Source organism: Halichoeres trimaculatus, unplaced genomic scaffold (genome assembly GCF_033239565.1).
Source record: "Halichoeres trimaculatus isolate MK-OKI-2021-1 unplaced genomic scaffold, fHalTri1.1 fHalTri1_scaffold_4, whole genome shotgun sequence".
NCBI lineage: Eukaryota > Metazoa > Chordata > Actinopteri > Labriformes > Labridae > Halichoeres > Halichoeres trimaculatus.
In genome coordinates, this window is record NW_027437182.1 from 14,961,512 (window position 1) to 14,984,793 (window position 23,282).

Genomic DNA, 23,282 nt, shown 5'->3' on the forward strand with positions numbered 1-23,282 from the left:
CAAGTGTTTCAGCAGATCAAAGCAGATAGAAAGTTTTCATTTGGTGTGTAGTTCCCATCCAGCCAGCTGAGCAACTAACTTGTATACAAAATGAATGAAAACTGACAAAATCTGTTCAGTTGAGTTAAACTTTAAAACGACAACAGGCACAGATTAAGTCAGTGTGCGCTGGTGAATTGAGTACATAGATTTATGATTTAAGATTTATCCAATACTCATCTCTGGTCTTGAAAAACTTGAATTGTTGCTGCTAACTAGCTTAACTAGTAAAAGATTGTGTCATTTTCAACTGAAGTCACAGGCTTTCTCCCTCCCCTCATTCATTTCTCCCCAGATGCCAATCTGTCATTACTTAGCCAGAAAATTTGAGGTTCTTTGGTTCGCCAACTGAGGCTTGACTCAGCAAATGAGATTATTTTAAAATGTCTGTACTGTATAACTGAAACTCCTGTCTGAACAAAAGTGATCGTGCAGATCCGGGCAGCCCAGTGGCCTGTCAGTCAGAAGAAGAGACAGAAAAAGAAACAGAGCACCGGAGAGGAGCGGGAGAATCTCCCTCAGGGAGGAAACAGCAGGGCAGGAGACAACATGGCAAAGGCAGCAGCAACACTCGAAGAACATGGCAGCCTGCCAGAAGTAGTTTGGCGGACCTCAGCTGACACAGCACTTCACTGCAGCAGCCGCACAAGAGTTCTTTGGTTAAGGCTTACAGGGCTTTGCGCTGAAACAAGCTCCCTCTGCCTCATGCATGTAAACAGAGCGCACACATCAATACTGGATGCAGACGGACATGACAGTACTCTTACAAAGCTGATGTGTACACACTTGAGAAGTCTATATTAAGCTTGTAAAGCACCATGCAAACACAAGGCACACTGCCATATAAACACAATCCATGCCAGACCAAACAGTATTAGACAGACCTCACAGAAACAAACTGTGCACACCCCAACATGTGATCTTGCTAGGGCTTTTATGTATTGCTTTCCTAACACAAAGTCTAAATCTTTTTCTGTTTCTTGGATGCCAAAACACAATGTGCACCTTCACCTTGTCCCTCTAACAGATGTGAGGAAAATCAAAGTTCTGTGCTTATTATAAAAAGTAATATTATTGGTGATTAGGAGTACCTTAAGGTCAAGGCCAGATATAATGTATGATTTGCTTCAAAATTAGTTTTAGACATTTTTTTGTTCATTTGTTTTCAATGAAGTACCAGATTCTTCAGCATCCTGCCAGTGGTACTGACAGCCACGAGCCATGTCTCCAGTCTCCATGACCCTTCAGAAGCATTAAAAATGGATTATTGCAGTTATTCATTTATGTATTTATTTTCATTTTATTTTATTTTATTATTATTTATTTATTTATTTATTTAATTTGATTATTTATTTTTATTTATTTATTTATTTATTTATGTATGTACTTATTTATTATTATTATTATTATTGTTATTATTATTATTATTATTAGTAGTAGTAGTAGTAGTAGTAGTATTATTATTATTATTATTATTATTATTAAATAATAATAATTATTTATTTATTTTTTTTTTTTATTTTTATTTTTTTTATTTTTTTTTTGGGGGGGGGGGTATCTGTGCCCCGGTACCCCTGTTATACTGTAACATGAAGAAAGATTTAAAAAAAAAAAAAAAGAAGAACAAACAAACAAACAAACATTGAAACAAAGAAAAGTAAACAAAGTTGAAAATAAAATAAATAAAATAAACTTCCCCCAACACAGTGTTTTCAAAAACCTTCACTTCAGCCTCTTTTTGAAATGCTTTGTTTTGGCTGCTGTCTATTTAAGGTTCCTCACCTCACATATCCTCTTCCCTCTAATTGGTCAGCTCTCTGAAGACATGACAGGGGAGCAGAGTTGTAGGCAGACCTTGGTGTTTGAGGGCCCCACTTTATGTGATGTCTGCATCATTTCAGCGAATCTAATGAAGATCTAATGCTGTTTTTCTTTTTTTAGAACAGAGCATTGGGAGCAGTTTATAGACAGATTCAGGGATTTCTATAACATAAATATCAAGCTGTTTGTAAAATTGCATTCATTTAAAATGGACATCCAGCACTGTTGTTTTATATCCATCTTTTAACTGTGGGAAAGCATACGCTTTGTTAAGACTGAAAGGTAACACAATACATCATCCTCTAGCTGTTCTAAGCCTGACAACAGCTGACATCCTGCATGGACTTTCAGGGGATACCTCGTACGTATCTATGCTATATCTCAGCTTAGATGTTTAAACCTCATCATCAAGAGTCCAAACCCTATTAAGGAAACTCCTTTTGGCAGGAGGCTGTGCCTGTAGTCAATCTTTCTAGGTTCCCTCGTCCAAATGGCTGAGTTACAAATGCAAAGTAATTCACTTTTTTGAGAAAGAGTTTCCTGCAGCTGCTTGGTCATCATAAACTAAATCACTAATGGTTTGTAGTGCGTCATTCCCCAGATTATTTAGGAATTAGTCAAAGAGATTTAGGATATTTGATTGTGAGTATTTTATTTTGTCCATGCTCTGTGCCATTAGCCCTCCCTCTGTCTCCAGCCAGAACTGAGAAAGGTCTTAGAGACTGCACATGGAGAGGATTTATGATGCAGTGAACACATTTTTGCATGTGTGTTTATGTGTCACCAAGAATGTGTACTGATTCCTGTGCAAATGGGAACCAAATTTTTGATATCTGCATAGACAACCTCTCCTAAGAACTTGCTTAAAGCATTCAAAGACAGACACATATACTTATTTCAGGCTAAATGGATCACAAACAGTAGGAGCTACAGCCGTCATTGCAGCCACCTCTCTTCACTGGGCATGATAAGACAGGACTGAGAGATTGATTATAGTGGTGTCAGAAAATAGTCTGAGGTCTGACAGTTTTATTCTGTATGAGTTTGTAAATGGGGCTATCAAGTGACTGTATTATGTGCTGAAACAACACAGACGGCAGCCTGTCAATGGGATGTATTTATAATAACAGTAATATTTCCTCTGCAGTAACTGAGAGCATTTACAAGAACTCTAGGGATTAATTGCTGGGCTGTGACCCGGGTTAACCCAAACACACACACATCGTAATGTATACAGCGAGGAAGAGTCCTCAGATTTTTCCAAATCTTTATTTTATGAGCCCATTAAGGACTTGATAGAATGAAGCCCTGCGTTTGAAGGAAATTGTACTGTAAGTACTTGAGTTTAACACAATCTGTCACTGTGGCGACAATCCTGACAGGAGTTTTAAATGAGCTGTTAAAAATCACATCCGATGTCTGGAGATAAGTTTCCACCAGCCTTTAAGAGATAGTATTTTTACTACCTGTTTTTTTTTTTTTTTTTTACACTCTCTCTTTTAGATAATGATTGCAACATTTATAGCTGCAAGGCAGAAGCTATGACTGCTTTGCAACACTGTATTTTGAAACTAGGTTACTTACTTTGGATGGCCAAGCTTTATGATTAATGCTCAGATCTTGTCAGTTTAGAATCAGTGTCTGTAAGGCTGTGGAAATGATTTATCCAAAGGTTTGCACAAGTTAACAAAAGGCAGTAGAACAGATCAAGTGGGGACTATTAGAGCCCATTTAAAGGATATCTTTCACTACGTTTTGACCACCATCTAGCTCTATGCTAATGTGAACTCAGTCAAAGTTTGCTAGTGAGGTCAATTAAGCTAATATTAGCCTAGAGTGACAAAGGAGCCATGCTGCCATAAAATTGCTTCATTAATTGCTAATTACCTGCTAAAAGGAACCTGACTGCTTGACTCCACCATCCAGTGTAGCACTGTTTAAGGAAACAATCGTCTCCGTCCACTTCTCGCTGCCAGCTGCTAGTGCAGCGACAAATGATGGCAATGATTTGGGGGAAAGCTCCTCCCAGATGTGAGGGCAGCCTAAGGTCTTGCTTTTACAACCACCCACTCATCGTCCAACGAAAGGTTTCCCTTCCGTTCTGCAAGTATATTACTTATTTGGAGGACCTAATAACAATTATTCAGGGCGGTAGGGTGGCCCTGCGGTTACCGTGACCGTCCCATCATGTAAAGGACAAGGGTTCAATTGCAGTAACAGCCGTATGTCCTGGCCAGCAGCCCTTAAGCAAGAGGCTGAAACCACTCACTCAGTCACAGAGAGCCACTCTGCATATGACTGCTCACCACATGTTAACATGCTCTGAATTAAGTGGAGTGTTTTTCACATCTTCATATTAAACCTAGAGCGTCAGTCTCTGAAAAAACATTGTGACTCATGGAGCAGATAAACATGCAAGAAGATTTTTTCTACAATTGATGCGGTCACTTAACATTAATACCACATTTCATTGATGAGAAAGACACACTTTTTGGAATTGGAGATCACTGTCAACTAAGAGGAGAAATAAAAACAATGCAGGCATGTGTGTCCAAAAGGAAGAGAATAATGTTTTTATAATATGTAGCTGAATGTCACTCTGGAGGACGATAATGGAAACAGACATGGTTTTACCTTACACTTGGTGTAAACGGGTCTTGTACAAAGTGTAACTGGGATAATGGATGATTTGTCAAGTAGTAGATCCATTTAACTCAATATTGACATCATCTGTGCCATATGCCAACAGCATTACAATCAGTTATGGCCTGGAACATGTCTTGACTTGTTTTTATGTGGTGTTCCAACTGGAGCACTGGAAAATGAAAGATGGCATAACAGTGTAGACATGCCAGCTTCCAAGTAGCATTTATCTATTCACCATTACTGTCCCACAAATGACATCAGTCATTATTATTGGACAAAAATCTAACAATTGCTGTATTCATGTGCATTGATTTGCCCTATTGCTAAAGGCAGCCTGATCCAACACAGTAAAATAAATCGGTTTGAAACAAAGATCCACCTGTGACTTTGCAGCTAGCCAATCAGAGGGTTGGATTTCAGTGTGGCTGATTATATTGTGAAAATGTGTTTTGGGGGGGTGGCTGGGGCAGGGTGTTTTCAGGCCACCACTTGGACACAACTCTAGTTATGGCTACATGTTTGACTGTTTTCCCAAATGCAACCACTGATTAAGTTCAGCTGACATGCAATACTCAAACGGTTATTGTTCAGCGTCAGCTCAACTCTAGCAGGGTCTTAATGAATGTACAGCATAAGTGCAGGCATATCGCTGCCATTGTGTCTTACTTGAGGCCTTCAAACCGGGAAACCAGGGGAGAAACTGACTCAGCAATTATGAAATAAACATGGATGATATCAGCTTTCATAACTATTTCTGCAAGTCAGAATGTGTGAGAACCTAGACTAGATTGACAGTCATTGAGCAACAGGATAGTTCTTATGGTGCACATCCCACACATCAAAAGCCAAGTAAAGGAGTGTGGAATACATTTTAAGAATAGCAAGATTGATATCTACCTGTTATTACAGTGCCAGCAAAATGCCACAATATAATTTCAAAGCCTAGGGGTCTTGCCGTGACGGGAAAAAAAAATATTAAAAGTAATGATAACAAGAGTGCTTCCAACATTTCACAAGTAATAGTTTGGAAACAATTCAAAATTGGATGCTGGCTCTTTTTGATAATCCATTTAAGTGCAAACACTAATTCAGTGTTCACATGCCCACAGAAGAGGGTAAATGAGGATAAGCCAACCAAACAAGAGCCACTGTTAAAAGTAGGTAATATGGTTGCTACTGTTTACATACTTGAGTGATCAAACATGCTCCCACATTGTGATACAGATCATCTGTTAAGTGCCCGCAGTTATTACAAGGCAAAAATGTGAACGCAGACACCTCAATAACGCTTTTGAATTGTTTAACCCAGTGGGACTCTCCCTAAAGACAAAACCACTGCAGCATGTGATTTTGAACGTTATTGGGTTTGATAAACACTTGCAAAGCATAGGGTGGGCTCATGGAAGAACAAGCATGATGCATGAGTTGGCCAACTATGAGCATACCATTGATTCGTGGAACATCACTCTCACCAATTGATGTGTACCTTTTATCTGTTTGTTGTTTTAGTAACAAATCCTTCAGATTAGCTTATAATGAATAAAAGCTGACAAATGCGTTCATAAAAGGGGAGAAAGGAAATGCCGATTGGGAAATGTGAGGTGGGCCCACGCCCTACAGTATTACGCCTCAGTCGCGGACTTTATGGCCATTACCAGTCACTGATTTGATTCCGGAACAATCAGAAACAGGCTTGTCTTTAAGGGTGACTGTTAAGACCTAGCCAACGGAAAAGTCAGTCTGCTTAGCAACACAGGGGAAATGCAAAAACAAGTGCAGACCCCTTATAAGTCATCTAAAGCATCAAAAGGAAACAGACCTGAATGTACATCTATGTCGAGCTGTCTTAAAGTGAAAGAAGCAGGAAAACAAAGGTCCATAAAAACCAACTTCATATCAACTGATAGGACCATATTACTGTCAAGATGTCTATAGGGCAGTGTAATATGTGAATCTCTCTTGAGCAAGCAAGAACAAGATGGAAACTTGTTCCTCATCCTCACTACCATGGCCAGTTTAACAGCTTTTCCATGGGAACGCTCCCCAGTATGCCCAAACTGCCAGACAGGAGCCAAGAGATGCAGGGTTTGAATGTGGGATAGGGCGAGCCTGCATTAAGCTGGTGATCCCAGCGTGGTGGTAAACCTCGGTGTGCTTCACTCCTTCCTACTGTAAAAGCCTGGTTAAGGCGTCAGGCCTGGCTATAGCAGGGACGGCCCACAGCCCCTCCCAGGCAAAATATTGTACCTCTAATATGATGATAAAGCTCAGGCAAATGCTTTGCATCTAACTCAATTCCAGCCGGAGCCCTGATGGATCTGTAAGCAATGCCTATGCTTCAACAGTAATTCCTTTATTTGTCCTTTCTGAGTAAGGAAATAAAATTATGAACTTGCTGTATGCAATACTAAACTAAAGAAATTATTCTGACTGCAAAAGCAAAACAACCATCCAAATTTTGTATCACGTCACCCCGGATGTAAGCAGTGCCAAGTCTTTTTTTTTTTTTTCAATTGAGGGTGCATCTTTAGCCTCTTCTACACATGTACTGAAACCCTGAAATTTTCAGATAATTACCTTCAGGGCTACAAAACAACAGTTTGACAAATGTATTGACCAGGACATAAAATGAGGTCACATGCCAAGTCCTTCAATATGTGAGAGAAGGTGAGTTCACTTGAGTATTACGATACTACAGAAAGTGTTGAACTTAAGTCACAAATGTTGAGTGACAACCAAAAGCCTTAGAACGTTTTCTACAAGACCACTTCACCCAGTTTTACCTATTTAATTTTTCACAAAGACTAATAATCTGGGAGGGCATTCAGAGGGCTTTTTTTATGACATTTTATTAACTGGAAGGGCATCCAGGGGACTATTTAAAATGAAATTTTATTAACTTGAAAGGCATCTGCTTTAACTTTTTTTATTGGAAGGGCACCCAGGAGGCAATTTTATGACACATTATCCAATGGATGGGAATCAGAGGACACTTTTTAATTATGCCTTGTTTAAAGGAAGGGTATCCAGAAATAATTTTTATGTACTTTTAATCTCTGGTGGGGCATCCATTGGTCCCGTTTATGATGATTTATTAACTAGAGGGCCGCCATCACCCCTTTTTTTTTTTTTTTTTTTTTTTTTTTTTACATTTTATCAACTTGAAGGTCATCAAAAGACTAATTTTTGACCATTTAATTAACAGCATCCAAAAGGCACTTTTAATGATCCACATCCCACCCATGAGCACACTGTTGAAGCCAGCCACAGCCCAACCTCAGCTTCCTATGGTGGCACTGGTCCTTTACTTTAATCTCAGATGAATTCACTTGCTGTTTAATGGTATGTTAATGCTAACAGTTATTTAGAGTTATTTAGACAGATAAAGTAAGAATGCCTATGATACAGCATTGATCACTCTATCTGTAACTGTTTTTTTCTTCCAAATCACAGTTCACAGAGAGGGGTCATCCAGAGTTTATAGTACAATTTATTCAAAGCCTGTCTATAGTTCAGCGTGTGACAAAAGTTTATGCAAACTGCACTTAATGCTGCTTGACAGCGGCTTGAATTTGCCTTTAATGTGGCAACTCAGGCACTCTTTCATAGCGCTTCAGTTACTTTCTTCAATCCTCTCTCAGTTTAGGCTCTGCTGTAGCGGCATACAGGGTGAAAACAGATCTTTATTGAATTAGCTCCTGACTGTGAAGTTAACTGCCACCAAGCTTTTCCTCAGTTCCTCGGCCAACAGGTTTCTCTTAATACGTAAGGATCCCAGACCTGCGCCTTGTCCACTGTGCAGTGCCTTTGTGCTCTTTAATGCAAAGATAAATGAAGTTTTTATTCCAGTTAGTCTTACAATTAAACATAATAAACTACAATAAACGATTTTGCATCTGCAGGGTCCTGCAAGATAAATGAAATGCATGTTAAATGAAACCCGAGGCAAAATGAGTTTATGAACTAAACCCAGACTCCAAAACAATGTGAATGTGACGTCTTTACCAACTCAAACACCAAAGAACACGAAAAATGGCAAAATATGCAAACTACACGTTCATTGTAAATATAAAAAGCCTGTCTTCTACTCTGCCCTGCCTCGCTCATTATAGACCTGTGTGGCCTTTGCGCAGGTCTATCTAACTTACGTCAGAACTCACCCACGAAATAGGAGGCACATGGGAGTTGGTAGTGAAGGTTATTTTGAAAACCCGATTGCCACACTGGCTTTGGTCGCCATGGCACTTGTCAAATGTTTCATCTGGTTTGAAATTACTCTGGTGTGCAAGCGGCTATCACAGCTTTGGAGTGGCAGCTAGACTCCTAAATGCAGGTTTCAGAGAAAGGCAAAGCCATAATGGCAGCTCATTTTCAGTCATCCAGAACATTCTGGTACTTTTCCAACTGAGAGAATGTGGCGTTAGTGTAGGTTACGGTGACATGCAGGAGAATATCTCATAGGTGGTGTTATTAGTAAGATTCACTGATACGTGAACCTGGATTTTTGAGAGCACAAAGTCTTAGCCTGTAAGAACTATAATGCGTATTTTTGATAACAGAAAGTTAAGTGTTTTTTGAAGTGGATGACTTCATGTAAATCAATCAGGAGCATAAGCACTTCCAACACTGGCTCATTTTGTGCCCCTTCTTTTATACCACATCACACTGGCTTCTACTTCTTCTTCAGGGTTTGAAATTATTCTATTAACACACTGGTAATTTTACTGTCAAAACTTCTCTTGGTGACTCATTTAAAGCTACTCCTGGGTAGAAACGTCAGTTCCTTACCCTCAAACACTTCACTAAGCCATTGAGTTTCCTTTGTGGTCGATCTGACACACATTCCTTGTTGTTTCTTAAGTGGAGTAAAATAGTGACCTCACGTGAAGTGTCTGGGTTTGTTGTTCAGCTGATGTTGGGTTACATCACCTCTTTCAAAACAAGTTCAGACATTACGACAAATGTGACTTAAAATATTTTGTCTCACAGTAAAGGAAGCTGTATTTTTTTAGTGCTGGGTCAAGTAGTTGTATCACACCTCTTTGTCTTGACTGCTTTTACTCCTCTTTTAATGACATTACTTTGTTTATTGTATCAATGGTGCCATTTGAAGTAATTAAACTCACTTGTGCACCACAAAATTAGGTGTCTCTCTAACAAGGGTGTGCCCACGCCAAACAACTTATGTCTCTACTGCAGACATCTTCAACTGTGTAACAATGGTTCAAATTATCACAAAATAAGCTATGCTGTGTGTGATTTCTTCAACAGCAAAGAGGGACATGAAGCAGCAGCTGCAATACATGTCATTCTGTTGTGCACTGATGAAACGGCTGTTAGCACTCGCAAAACCATGAATGACATATTTTACATCATTGTGACTCACACTGAGTTATAAAAGCAATTACTCATAAATTAGATATTGTGGGAATACTGTTCTCAAATAAAAAAATAATAAGGGAAACAGTGTATTACAGTGTTTTTGTGCAGTGGCATTCGTCTAGCACTTCATTTAAAGCCAAGCAAATTGTTTGGATCCAAGATCATATATCTGCGGTGGAGTATCCATGTTTCCATGTGGCTTTGTCACAGCATGTGTCACCCAAACCCCAAACACGCGTCTTTCCACATGGTTTGAAAAACACAAGAGCCTCACCAGTGTTAGAGCAGCTTAGAGAAAGCCCTGCACTGCTGTGAATACTGGAATAAATCATTTGAAGCCATCTGAAAATTATAGATTTTTACAACTTTTAGAGCTAATGTCAACATTGGCAGTGACATTAATAGTGATGAGAAGGATTTGAAATGTAAATTCTTATTGTGATGATTGTTACCGTTTTCTTACATTATGCAATGAGGAAAACATGCTGTCATACTGATATCATTGGCCCAGTGTTTGTGGATGTGAGCAATTTGTGAACAAATCCAGTCAAATAAAAGCCAGACAGCATTGCTTGCGGTCCAGAAAACAAAATATCTTCACTAAAATAGCTTTTGACTAATGCCTGTCTTTCAAATGTTCCTTTCTTAACTGATCCAGATTTGTATATTTATAAATAAGGCTCTTATGTAAGACACCTGAACACACAGTCAAAAAGTCAGTGGTGTCATGCCAATAAAGGTGCTGTAAATTTCATCACTTACATTTACAGAGAAAACACAATGATGCTCGTTTTAGATGTCCTCTTGCATGCCTGGAAGTTTCCCGTGGTTTTAAAGTGCAGTGCCTCGTTAGTGATGATGTCACCATGAGACGTTAATTCCAAGGACAGCTTCAATTGTTTGAGGATTACTGACGTTGTAAGAATTTTTGAGCAGATGCTTTAGATGACTAAAAAAAGGCAGAGTATATTTTGGTTATGGAATTGCAATAAAAAGTGGAAACACCAGTGCATGTTCTGGAGTGGGCAATAAAACTCTATTGTTCATAAGAATATATTCCACTTGTGGCTTTATTTCCTTTGTGTTTGGATTCATGCATGAACAACTCTTAAAATACTAACAGGAAAATGTATCTCTGCACTTACACCTGCGTTGCTGGGTCTGTGGTGTTCTGTATCTGTGGCATTGATATTATATAACTGGCAAATGACATCTACTAAACTATGGCAAAACTATTTTCTTAAAATGCGTCCAGTGCAACCTATTTAATGGTTGTGTTGTCGATCATGTCTTTTTACAATCAATCTGAGCAAAAAATTGCATGAACCAACCCTCTCAACTGTAAGTAAATTCTCTAACTAATAGGCTGAATTGTACCTCTTTACTGAAGTCAATGAGGGGTTTACATGAAGTGTTCTTGTTCTGATCAGGCTATTAGTGGTCTGTTACTGTTACGCCTCACTGTCCGTGTGAAGGGTAAAAAGCAAAACGTCTAGAAGTAGGAACCGCATTGTATCTTTCATTACCCAGAAGAGCAACAAGATGGTACATTTTTCATGTTTTATCCATTGGCGTGGCATCAAGAAGGTACTTTTCACCTAAAGCCTACTGTCCAACACCTACAAAGAACTGTCCATTTGGTGGGTGATACCTCTTTACTGAAGTCAACTTTACTAAACTGATAGTAACATTTTAACGAGATGTGATTAATATACTATGCAGTTGTGTGAATGATCAAATAGTTACATATTCCTTTGCAAACATGGGCGTAGTGATGATGTTTGCCCAACTAATGTGGTCTTCGTATATTTGACCACCATTTTTACTTAACTTTTAATAACTTAAAAAAATAGTATAGTCACTGAAATTCGTTGGACAAAATCATCCTGAAAGCCACTGAGGTGCTTTATAGCTCAATAAACAGTTTATGCATCCTTCTTCACTTGTTTCCCGGGTAAAATAAAAAAAGTTTAACAAAGTCACATTTTCATTTGTCCTTCTTACCCTACCTAAATGACAACAGTCAAAATTTTGTACTTCTCTGTCAAAAGAAAGACCTTTCACTAATTCCATTTTTCTCTACTTATGCTGAACATATAAGAACACACGCCACCTACTGTAGCAACAAAACACACACCCAAACAAAATACAACAAATGGCTCTGAGAGCTTGTAAAGAGTAGAACCCATTGACCACTGACCCATTGGTCAGTCAACATAGTTACGAAAATGTTTCTGGTGCTCTTAGCTGTAAAATGATAGAAATGTATGAGTTATAAACAAATTCAGGCACTAATGAGACCTTTTGAACCTATTTTGCTGCAATTAAAATAGACGATTTATTAGGTACACCTGTTTAACTGCTCATTAGCGCAAACATCAAACAGCCAATCACATGGCAGCAACCAGATTGAGGAAGAAAGGTAATTTATGAAACTCCTAACATGGCATGGTTGTTAGTGCCAGGCAGGCAGCTCTGAGTACGTCACAAACTGCTGATCCAGTTGGGTTTTCTCTTTCAACCACTTCTATAGTTTACAGAGACAGAACCAGAACATGTCTAGTGAGCGTCAGTTACTTGGGAAAAAATGCCATGTTGTTACCTGGGGTTTGAGATGATCAAAAGAGCTTGCTTGGGTTTTCAAGCACCTACGGAAGATTAGAATAATTTAGATTATAACGTCTTTGCTGTCCCAGTTAGGACAATTTGATGTGCAACAGCAGTCAGAATCCACAGACAGCTCCTCCTGCTTGTTGCAGCAGTTGAGGCCAGTTCTGGCACTTTCTCATTGACTTGGTAAAAGTATTCAATGTTGAAATCATTAGGTTTTTTTTTTATCACTGCTCTCTGATTGGCTGTAGGAACAATGATGTAACAGATTGTTACAGGTGTGGATATTTGTCCCAAGATCAATCCTCTTACCTCTTATTTTTTATTTTGTTGTCTCTGAGTACGACCATCCTTGGTGTCCCCCATCTGCGCCAATTACCACCTCCTGACTGCATCAGGCTGCTCACCTGTTTCTCATCATGTCATCAGCCTGCAGTGCACATACGTATACCCTGGTTCTTCGGTCACTTGTCACCAGATTGTTCAATCGCCCGACACGGTGCAATAGTTGAGCCTACCACTATTTTCCTTGTGCTTAATATTATTGTTCCCTTGTGTGTTGCCTGCAGCTAATCTATTTCTCCTGTGTTTCAGGATCATCCTCCGACACTAGTGTGCTGTCTACAGTTCACCAGACACTGGTTCATCTGTTAAACTATTCACTGTCTGCCCACCTCTCATTCCACTTCTGAATTTCTATGTCAGAATGACCAAAAACTGCTGTTCTCATATTTATAAGCAACTTAGCGCTACTTTAAATTATTTGGTGTAATAGTAAAAAAAAATGTCTATTTTTGGCAGGAGTTCCAGAATAGTATTTTATCTGCAAGAATGCATTTATATCCACAAATATTAAATAAAAGAGTAAATAACGTGTGTACTTTTGTCTCACAAAGAAAGTGTAATGTTCTGCTGATAAATTCTGTGTCTGAAAACATTGTGTATACCTGATTTTTAAGTATTTGTCCCTCACCATCGAAGGCAGGCTTGTTGTTGGTCCATTCCAAAGCCTTCAGAGCACTTGTGTAAAAAGCATTAAAATTCCCCACGCAATAAAACCGTTATTTATAGGACCATAACGGCCTTGTAGTTTGTCTTACACAAACCCCAGAGGAGGAACACACACTTTATCCTCACATCGACACTCACTGCGACGACGGCTGTAGCACATGGCCACTCTGCTGGATTCTTTGCTTTCTTAATGCAAACTAGTTAAAATGCCTTTTTCATAAACCTACCCACTTAAAACTGTGAGATTCATTGAAATAAGGCTGATAAGGATGTGCCAGAAAAAGAGAAAAAGCAGGAAAGGACAAAGAAGGTGCCATCTGTAACCCATGTGATGTCATCGGGAAAAGTGTGTAACACTGTTAAACTGTACTGAAAAAAGACAAAACCTTATGACACAACACTTTGGGCATTAAGAAAGAATGTGTCACTCACTTGTTAAACTTCAAAATAAAGGAATTAGCAATCAGAGAAAAATGTACTAAAAGTGGAGAGGACATCGTGGACATGAGGTCAACAGAGTTCAGCAGCTCTACAGTGCAGTCTGCTGAGGAAACACAGAAACATCCTGGGCTCTCTTTAGCTACAGGTACTCTGTAGTGATGAGTGGAAGTGGGCAAAGTATCACTCACAGAGCACTGACAAAGACATTTATGACAGATCTGAAAGCGGCATGACATGCAACACAAGTTTCCACTGAGCTCTGCATTGAACTTTTAGGCCCACCACAAACATGCACAATGAACATCTGTCAATGCATCACACATACAAGAGTCATGATTCCATGTCCAATGTGCACAAAAGAACAGTAGCAAAAAGAGGACTGTGGTACACTGGAAATTTTCATCTTTAGCACAAGAGAGAGCTGTGTTAGATGGAAACATGTTTCTAGATAGAGCCCCGCTTACATTCAGCCGGCCAAAGTGTGAAAACGTGCCATAGTGTTAAATAGGCCAACACACTGAGGCGAGAAAAGGAGTGCATGTTCAGTAAACATCCTCTGAATTAAAAACACCAGCTCTAATCTGCTCTTTCAGATGAAGTCTTTTGTCATGACAGACCTAGTTTAATTGTTCAGGGACCAACACATAAACACAGTTTCAGGAGTTTAATTTTTCTCACGTAATCACTCAAAAAGAAGGTCATATCAACACAAAACTTTCAAATCAGGCACATGTGCAGTTTGCGACAGTGTTGCGCTTAAAAAATGGGATTTATCAAGTTTGGGAATCATGGGAGTTATGCTGATTGAAAGAAAACTTGGAAAGTTCTCTGTCTTAAAAAATGAAAACAGAAAATGCTTGATGTGTTTTCCACATTTCTTTGGTGCCACAAGATCCCAAAATGGTTAAAGCCTGGTTTATACTTCTGCACCATGGGGCTGATGCTGCCGTGAAATGCCGCCACAAATACATTTAGAATAGAATAGAATAGAAATTTATTGTCATTGTAACAAGTACAACAGAATTGAAGTCACAACAGCAATCAAGAAAACAAAGGTAAGAAAGTGTATAGAAATTGCAAAAAGGTCCATAAGAAAATAGAGGATGACAGCTTGTCCATCATTGTCCAGTTCAGCCAGCCTCCACCTCCACAGGGTCCAGGACTGAGCTTCTTCAGTCATGCTCCATCTCTGTCTCCTAGATCCTGTCTGCTCACAACAGGTAAAGCTCTTCCAATGTGGTGTTGGTGTCTGATGTTAGCTCCGTTAGCCATGTCTGTGAATGGCATGATGCTACTCTGCCCTCTGGTATTCCTTCTGTTGCTGGGTTAGCACAGCTAGCTCGTCCATCTTACTGGAGATAGATCTTCTGTTTCCAATAATGATGGATGGAAGGACAGGTCCATGTCGTCACTTCTTAGCTCACACCTGAGAACCAGCATGCCGTCCTCACCTTGTGGGAAGACATCAGGCCTTACACTAGTTAGCATTGACATGCTACAGGCTGCCAACAGCTGAGTTCACATGTAAACAATGCAGCCATGGTTACATGTGGGATCTCCAGACAAACACAGGAGAAAAAGTAGTAAAAACATCGCTGAAGCCACAAAAAGTTTGGTGTCCATGACCAACAAATGAGCCATACAAAGTAATGATCCACTCCAAATACAAAGATTACAAAAAAGAGACGAAAAAATCACAAGAAACGGACAAAGAAGAAAGAGCTGCGGCAGAAGGCAGCCATAGCCAACAGGGCGGTGCCTAGCAAATTTTGGCCCATTTATAGAATGGAAGGATTGGTGGGTTATGAATAATGATAATAACCATAGCAGAGCAAAAGCACAAAAAAACATGGAGGTCAAACCTAATCAAAGAATTAGAAGGAAGTCAGTATGCTGCTCTAATGTGTAATCATTTCTTAAGACTGCTGCATAGGAACACTAACAGTTTAAAACAGTTATGCAAAGGGAAAATAAGTTTACCTCCAGGTATAGCAGTGAATATCTGGTGGAATTCTTCCTTCCATTTACATAACTTTTATAAACATGAAGGTCAGCGTGGATGCAATCAGTGAAGCAGCCTCATAATTAGTCTTTCATTTACTAATCATTCACTCATATTTGGGGCACTGACCTCTTAGCATCCAGATACTTCACCTCTTTCTCATCAGTGTCCACCTCGTATCACATCCTGCATTCCTACCATCACTCATGACTAACCCACCCCCTTTCATTAACCCTTTAAATCACCTGCCTCAACACAATGGTCACAATGAGGTCTGATCATTATACATTTCACATCCTTTTCTAAAGAATTAAAGGATTAAAACCACCGATTATTCACCTGTTGTGAAATCTCCCCTGACTGAAATGTAGTATGAGATACAGTCACATACTTATTGGAGCCAGGCAGTGTAACGCTAACACTCAATCAAAGTTTAAAGTTTTTTTTCCATACTTTGTCAGCCTAAACAAGTAAATGTCAGCTGTGACAACTCTGCTGCTGCTATCATCACTCTGCTATCCCCAACCTTTAAGTCTGAGGGAAATGTAACAGATATTAATCATGCAGAACATCAGGGATTTATTGACTTTCTTTTCTCATATTACATAAACCTAATCTTTATGCCACAGCCGCATTGGGACTTCAACATATTCTTGATTAATGACTGACTTTGACAGGACTGTATTGATCTAGTAAACATGTAACGATAATGGGTATTCTCTTTTTGGGCACAGCGAATACTGCCACTCTGTGTTCCAAGACAGACGGTGCTGCCTGTGAGATTTTATCTGAGCTCTGCACGGCACAGACTCTTACTCAGTGTCCCCAGACTGAAACACATCTGACTTCTCTATTATTTCAGTTATGTAAATTAAATTGCAAATTAATGTGTCTGTAGAGTATTATTTGGACTGAAGTGTTATTCTTTGTCACTAAATTAATAAAGTTCCATATCTGAATATTTGTTTCCCCGGGGTCAAACTTAGAACTCTGTACTTGATATAAAGAAGCTTCTTTTTGGGGGGGGGTTAAATTGAAATTGGTTAGATTAGATTTAATCATATCAAAAATCATCACCACATTTCAGCATTAATATTTGTTTGAAGTGTATTGGAAGCTTCTATCTTTTTGTTTTGTGCTGGTTTGCTGCAGTGACACTGAGGTGATGCTGCAACGGTGTTTCTTCTGTTAGGTTTTTATTACACTTAATAAAAAAGGGCTTGTTTTCACTCTTTCTGATGTCATGAACCAGTTTTTCTGAGTCCTTGGAGCACTATCTTATAAGACACTTAACTCTGAGTCCTGCTGCTTCAGTAAAAGTGTAGTCCAACATGTTTGATCATTTCTTTTCTAGACCCCTTTAACAAATTTAAGACCACAGGATGTAATATGGAGAGATGTTCAGTCTTGACAGACGTTTATGTATTGTTTACATTCCAGGAATGAACCATGTATATCTGTGAGCCCTCTTTCGCATAGGCAGGTGGCTGTGTGGTCAGGCACGCACACAGCCCTGGGGACCTCTATTTACATGCTCAGAACGTGAGGCTGTCTGCCTGGCGGCTTGCCAGTGTACCCTCTACGTGTCTATGTTGTTCCTGTGCCTCGTGCGATGTGACAGATCTGAATCTCAGTCACACCATCAGAATTTTTACGTTACATAAAATGCTTCTGAACCAACCCTGAACGGATTGGTTAGGGGACATTTTTAAATAACTTAAACTGAAACACCGTTGAAAGGGGACCTGTCTTGGCCATCAGATCTGTTCATCTTTGATTGGTGCCATGGCGGCACAACTGATCACTCTGCTCAGTCAAACTTTTACGCACAATCGCGTTTATCTAATCGGAGTTATCTATCAATATTTTGGCATCCCATCAAGATCTCCTCACTTAGAAGTCGATCTGTCCAGTAGAAAGAGTTGAGCTATTCATTGAAATGTGATGCTGCCGCATTCTGCTAGAGACATCTCATTTTTAAGGTGCTTTCTTCTGCGCAATTTCACTTGCTAAAGGCGTTTTAAAGAACACGAGCTCCAGTCACATTGTTGGAAGTGAAATGTTTAATTTCAGTTTTTTTTCTCCTCTGTGAAGAAAAATATGTCATCCCCACTCTCACAGTAGAGTATGACTTGTTAAGATGTTCCGCAGGGTAGACGGCTGGCATCTTTGAGGTCATCCCTCTGCCAAAGTCGCTCTTCAGCTCCTGACGCGCAGCCTTTTGAAATCACCTTCAGTTTCAGCCGCTGCGCTCCAGCCAGAGGTCTGAAAGTTAAAAAACTGAGTTTTTTGATACCTCATAGCCTATCTCATTTCCTCCACAGCTCTGATGACCGGAGCTTGTATCATTTAATTAATCCATGGCATGACGTGCTCAGAGGCAGGTAGAGAAAACAGGGAGTTGGCGAGGAAGGAAGGACCATTACGCAGGTTTTCATGACATCACCAAGGGCTGGCTATAAAGCGGTGAGGAGTAATCCACAGAGTTAGAGGAGCCCTTGAAGAGCTTTGGAGTAAAGGACGGACTGAAGCCTCTTGTGTTTAACAGCTGATTGGCTGCTGCTTCTGTCCCTCTTTCTGAACTTCAGCGCGGAGGAGTCCCTTAAGGAACACGAGACTTGTCAAAATGAACTTGTCGTATCTGGTAGCGTGTGGACTTATGGTCACTCTGCTTTCAGTGAGGATTGGGGCGAAACCTTTAACACAGGCGCAGCAGAAGGTAAGAGTCACTTACTTCCATCTTTATGAATCCCGAAAAGTGGAAGCTGAGTACAGGAGCGAACAGCTGTTCTGAGGTGTTGTCGCTCTAGACTGTTGTTTTACGCATCAGGTTTCATCATTTCAGTCTGGACCTCAACCATTTAGTAAATATTACTTTGTCACATAAAGAAACGACGTCTTAATTATTTAGTTGGGAAGCACCATTGATATTTCTGCTCCATAGCGTTTGACACTGTCAAATAAATACGATCACAGACACCATTACTTGAAAGAAATCAACTCTTTTTCTAATCAAGTCATTAATTATCTGGTTTTCATCGATACAAGAAAAATCTTTGTTTGTTAAGTTGGTCCGTTGTCATTCACAATAAGTCATCTCCAACCGTTTGACCCGACAAGAAACCAGAACAGTTTGGTGCGTAAAATCCCAATTACGCACAGAATTTACCTGGTGAATCCACGGTACGGCATCATGTCACAAGAATAAACGACTGATAGATCAATTTCAGGTTAATAGGCTACGTTTCTAGAACTTGAGCAGACTCCAGGTTAATGCCACAGACCTCAGGAGCGAGCTTCATGCACCTGCGTAATATAAATCCTTTCTGAAGATGACAAGGAATACTGAGCTGAGCCGCCAGGTTTTAATCAAAATGACTACAACATTTAGAGGAACTATTTAAAAATAGGTCAAACCTGTGGCGTGTTTAAAGGCTTAGGTGATGAATTTCTGATGGATTAAGCTTTTTTTAAGCTTCAATGCGCGACAGGTTTCCGTCTGTTTGAAATCGCGAGTTCATGAGACGGTTGCTCTTTTGTCGTATTTACCCAGGGGGGACATCGTTTGCTTATTATTTCTGTCCTCCAGTCTCTTAGAAGTTTGCTGGGCGAGGAGCTGGCGGAGTTTCTGGAGTCGGAGGAGAGGGAGAGGCGGATAGAGGATGTGCGCTCTCGGATAAGGTTACTGAGAGATTTACGCATGGACACCCGGGCCAGAGGGATGTGGGCTCGTCTCCTTAACGACCAACCCACACCCAGAAGACACAAATCCGGAAACAAGAAAGGGGCTTCCACGTCGCGGAGTGGCTGCTTTGGACACAAGATGGACAGAATAGGAACCCTCAGCGGCATGGGATGCTAGGGCTGGAGTAGCGCTGTGACGGTAAGTCCTCTTCTGGCAGACTTTTCACTTGAAGCTCAGACGTGTCCAGACACAAACAAATGGTTTGTGGAAGATGCATCAAAGGGGATTAAGAATATTAAAGTTGGAAAGGACAGAATAAAAAAAAAAATAACGAAGACTGGGACATAAAATTAATAATCCTGGTTTTTCAATTGTAATTCAATGATTCTAAGATATCAGATTTGTGGAAAATGTCAATTAATCAGAGGAACAAGGGATAAAAGCAACTGAAAAACAGACTGAACACAAACAGTTGTTCTCATTTTCGAGTATTGGGCCCGTTTAAGGCTGCTGTAAAGACAAAGTCAGAAAGGAGTGGAAGGGTAAAATAACCCAGCACAAAGCCAAATTATGATTGTCCTCAAAGACTGACTCTGGGAAGTGTGTGCACTAAACTAGACAGCCAGTTCACAGCACTTGTGAAAGGGTGTAGTTTGGGGCGGCTGATGCAAAATACAGCAAGTGGAAAGGGGTGAAAAACCAACAGTTGCATCCTGATGAATGAAAGAGCCATGCACATTGAACTTCATTTCATTCATTCTGATTCCTCAAAGGGAAAGTTGTCAAATGACTTTTGAGAGAGACTAATATATATATATATATATAAAATTTTTCTTAAATTTGTGATATCAATAGAGCCCATCCTTTAGCCTATCAGTGTTACCCCACTTCCTTCTAAAGACAGGAACCCCCATAAGACAGCAGGAAAGCCCACTTACTCAGATGTAAACTGATGTTTTGGAAACTATCCAGCGGGTATTTAGGAAGTCTTCTCGCACACTCATGCACATAGTCATGAATGATTCCATCTGCTTCCAGAAACTAGTAGCATACATCATGTTTGAGCCAAAAAAGGAGGAGAAGGAGGCGGGGATGCAGACAGGCAAACACACACATTATAAACACACAGCACCCTGCGGTGGCCAGGATCCTTCTGGGAAAGCCATTCTCTCTAACCGAGTGATTTCAACAAAAACAACAAAGGGGCAGCGGTGGTGAATGAAGTAATGAGGAAGCAAGGTGACGCACAATTAGTCCTAAGGCCTAAGGCCTTTTTGTGGTTGTGGCAAACTGTGAAGTCTTGACAGGGGAGTGTGAGTGGATGTGTTTTTCATCAACTGACACCCGTCTTTCCTCACGTGTGTTATAATGTGGAGGATGTGTTTGACATGGTGGAACTTGAGGTGAAAGAGTCACACCAACACACTTGGGGGCTACATTAAAATCAACAGCAGAGATAAAAGCTGCCACAGTAATGAATCCATCATGCTTATTGTGTCTAATCTTCTTTTTCTTTTCTTTCCCCAGATCTCTGGACTATGAGATTGGAAAACCATGTTTCCGTTTGTTCTCACCTGAGAAATAAAGAAAAAAAAAACTCACCAAGAGACAGATTTTTGGTACGAGAGTCATCACGACCAGCATAAACAAAGACTGACATGACAATGCTACAAACCCTTCATATAAATATATATATAATAATATGCAGGCATATATACATATAGACATATGTGTATACCGTACGAGTGGTCATCAGACACACAGATGCATTTGACAAGATGGCAGACAAAGGTGTAAAAACTACAAAGTGCAAAGCTGTATATTGTTGCTGCTGCTGTACATTCATGTACTTCATCTTCCCCTGCATAAATGTATTTATGTTTAAAAACTATTTATATGTTTATAAAAAGAGATATTTATAAATATGAGTTTTATTTAAGTAACATTTGGAAAATGAATGCAAACTGCAGGTCAATTCTGTTTGTAACTTTTTTTTTCCTCTTTTGTTTCAAATAGTTGTAAATGTTTTCAAAAATGATAAAAAGAACATTCCATGTGCACTTAAATGCAACCTCTCAGGGTGTTATGTTCCAGTGATGGGGTCATATTGAGCTTTTTGACATTTTATACAAGTGGAGAGGTCCTATTTTAGATATGTATGGTGGTACAGGGGTTGGATACCTACATTTTTCTTTTCCAGTTGTGATTTCAAAAGAGTGGTCCACCACAAAGATGGCCATATATACCACATTCAGACTTAAATATTATACATATTTCATGTGGTTGGACCTGTGTGAGAGTAGGATCATTTTAAAAAAGGGTGAGGTAAAAATTGATCATTTGATGCCAACCAGGACAAATATCCCTTAAAAAATAATTTGCTTTGTAACATTGGATCTTAAATTCACACTATGGCCTAGAGTAGCAAACAGCGACTGCTGAATGAGCTTTACTTTCAACATCACCAGCACTGTTGAACAAGAATTTTCAGGAAGACAGTGAGCCCAAGCCTCAGCTTACACATGTTCAAGGTGTTCCTGACATCCACACTCTTAAAATACAATGACATCTGAAAATCAACATGATGTCGGTAGATTTAGGGGAGAGGGGGAGATAAAGCGATTCAGAAATCCTTGTGTTACAGGGGGTTTTGTACTAGAACTCTTGAGAAAAAGGGAGGTAAGTCTTACTGTTACTTACTGTTTTCATCGATATGGCATACATCATAACAAGAGTTTTCCAGAAGATAAATGTATTAATAGACAATAGTGAGCAAACAATTATACATTTGTTGCACTTTCAAAATAACAAAACACCTTGGAATAAGATTTAACATTGTAGGTTAAATTTAAAAAAGAGGTATCAAATGTACTCATGTACTTAATTTGTTAACAATCATGAAACTACTGATAATGATACAACCCAAAGGTCTTGTTAAAACATCTGAAGTAATTTTTTACAAACTTGGGTACAACAATTTTAATGTCATGTACTAGTAAACTCTCACACTAGAGGGCAGCATAGAGACATGTAAGAAAACACCTGTTGCTTTCACACAACAGTCCCCATCATTTAGAAGGGGGTACATACGAAAGTTGCCTATTTTTGCAGACAGATTTAGATTCAAGTTTAGCCAATAAAATCTGCTTTATATGCATCCTGTGAGGGAGACTGATGGGCTCAAAATGAACCAAGGTGAGTGTTTGGTTCAAATAAATGAATAGATTCAGATCCACATCAAACAAAATATCATCAGATGTGAACATAAAAACTATCATTTAAGGTATCCTTACTATCTCCAAGGGGCAGTATGCTCCAGCCAGCATACTGCACAAACAATAGAAAGAAAAGATCTATTTATCACAGACTGGTCACAAACTCCTACATCAGATAACTGCTAAAAAATACAAAGTCAAAGCACATATCTGTCACACTTGGTGTTAAAAATCACACTCATAACAAAAGCCAGAGAGAGCACAAAGCCATTACAGACTTGGATAAAAGCATTTCAAAGGCTGAGAGTGCAGAGAAAATAGCAGCTAAAAGCACCAAACAGAACTTAATCAACACCTGTGTGCAAAGCTCAGTGCTCCATGTTATGTTATCGACCTGCTACATGAGGAAAGACTGACACTCATAAAAGCT

General features: G+C 39.5%; 2 protein-coding genes across 2 annotated transcripts in view; one reads left to right on the top strand and one right to left on the bottom strand.

Annotated features, from left to right (window-relative positions):
• The window catches only part of alpi.1 (alkaline phosphatase, intestinal, tandem duplicate 1), a 127,380-nt gene that overhangs the window by 103,353 nt on the left and 745 nt on the right, over nt 1-23,282 (bottom strand). The gene's annotated exons all lie outside the window — the stretch shown is intronic.
• Nucleotides 18,455-21,586, top strand: nppc (natriuretic peptide C). Its single transcript, XM_074668754.1, has 3 exons — nt 18,455-18,671; nt 19,542-19,835; nt 21,165-21,586. The coding sequence occupies exons 1-2, from the start codon at nt 18,579-18,581 to the stop codon at nt 19,812-19,814; spliced, it is 366 nt and encodes a 121-aa protein (XP_074524855.1). The 5' UTR covers nt 18,455-18,578; the 3' UTR covers nt 19,815-19,835; nt 21,165-21,586.

Coding starts and splice junctions, on each gene's coding strand:
- nppc (XM_074668754.1), top strand. CDS start 18,579: ATGAACTTGTCGTATCTGGTAGCGTGTGGACTTATGGTCACTCTGCTT. Junction 18,672..19,541: donor TAACACAGGCGCAGCAGAAG/GTAAGAGTCACT, acceptor TCTGTCCTCCAG/TCTCTTAGAAGTTTGCTGGG.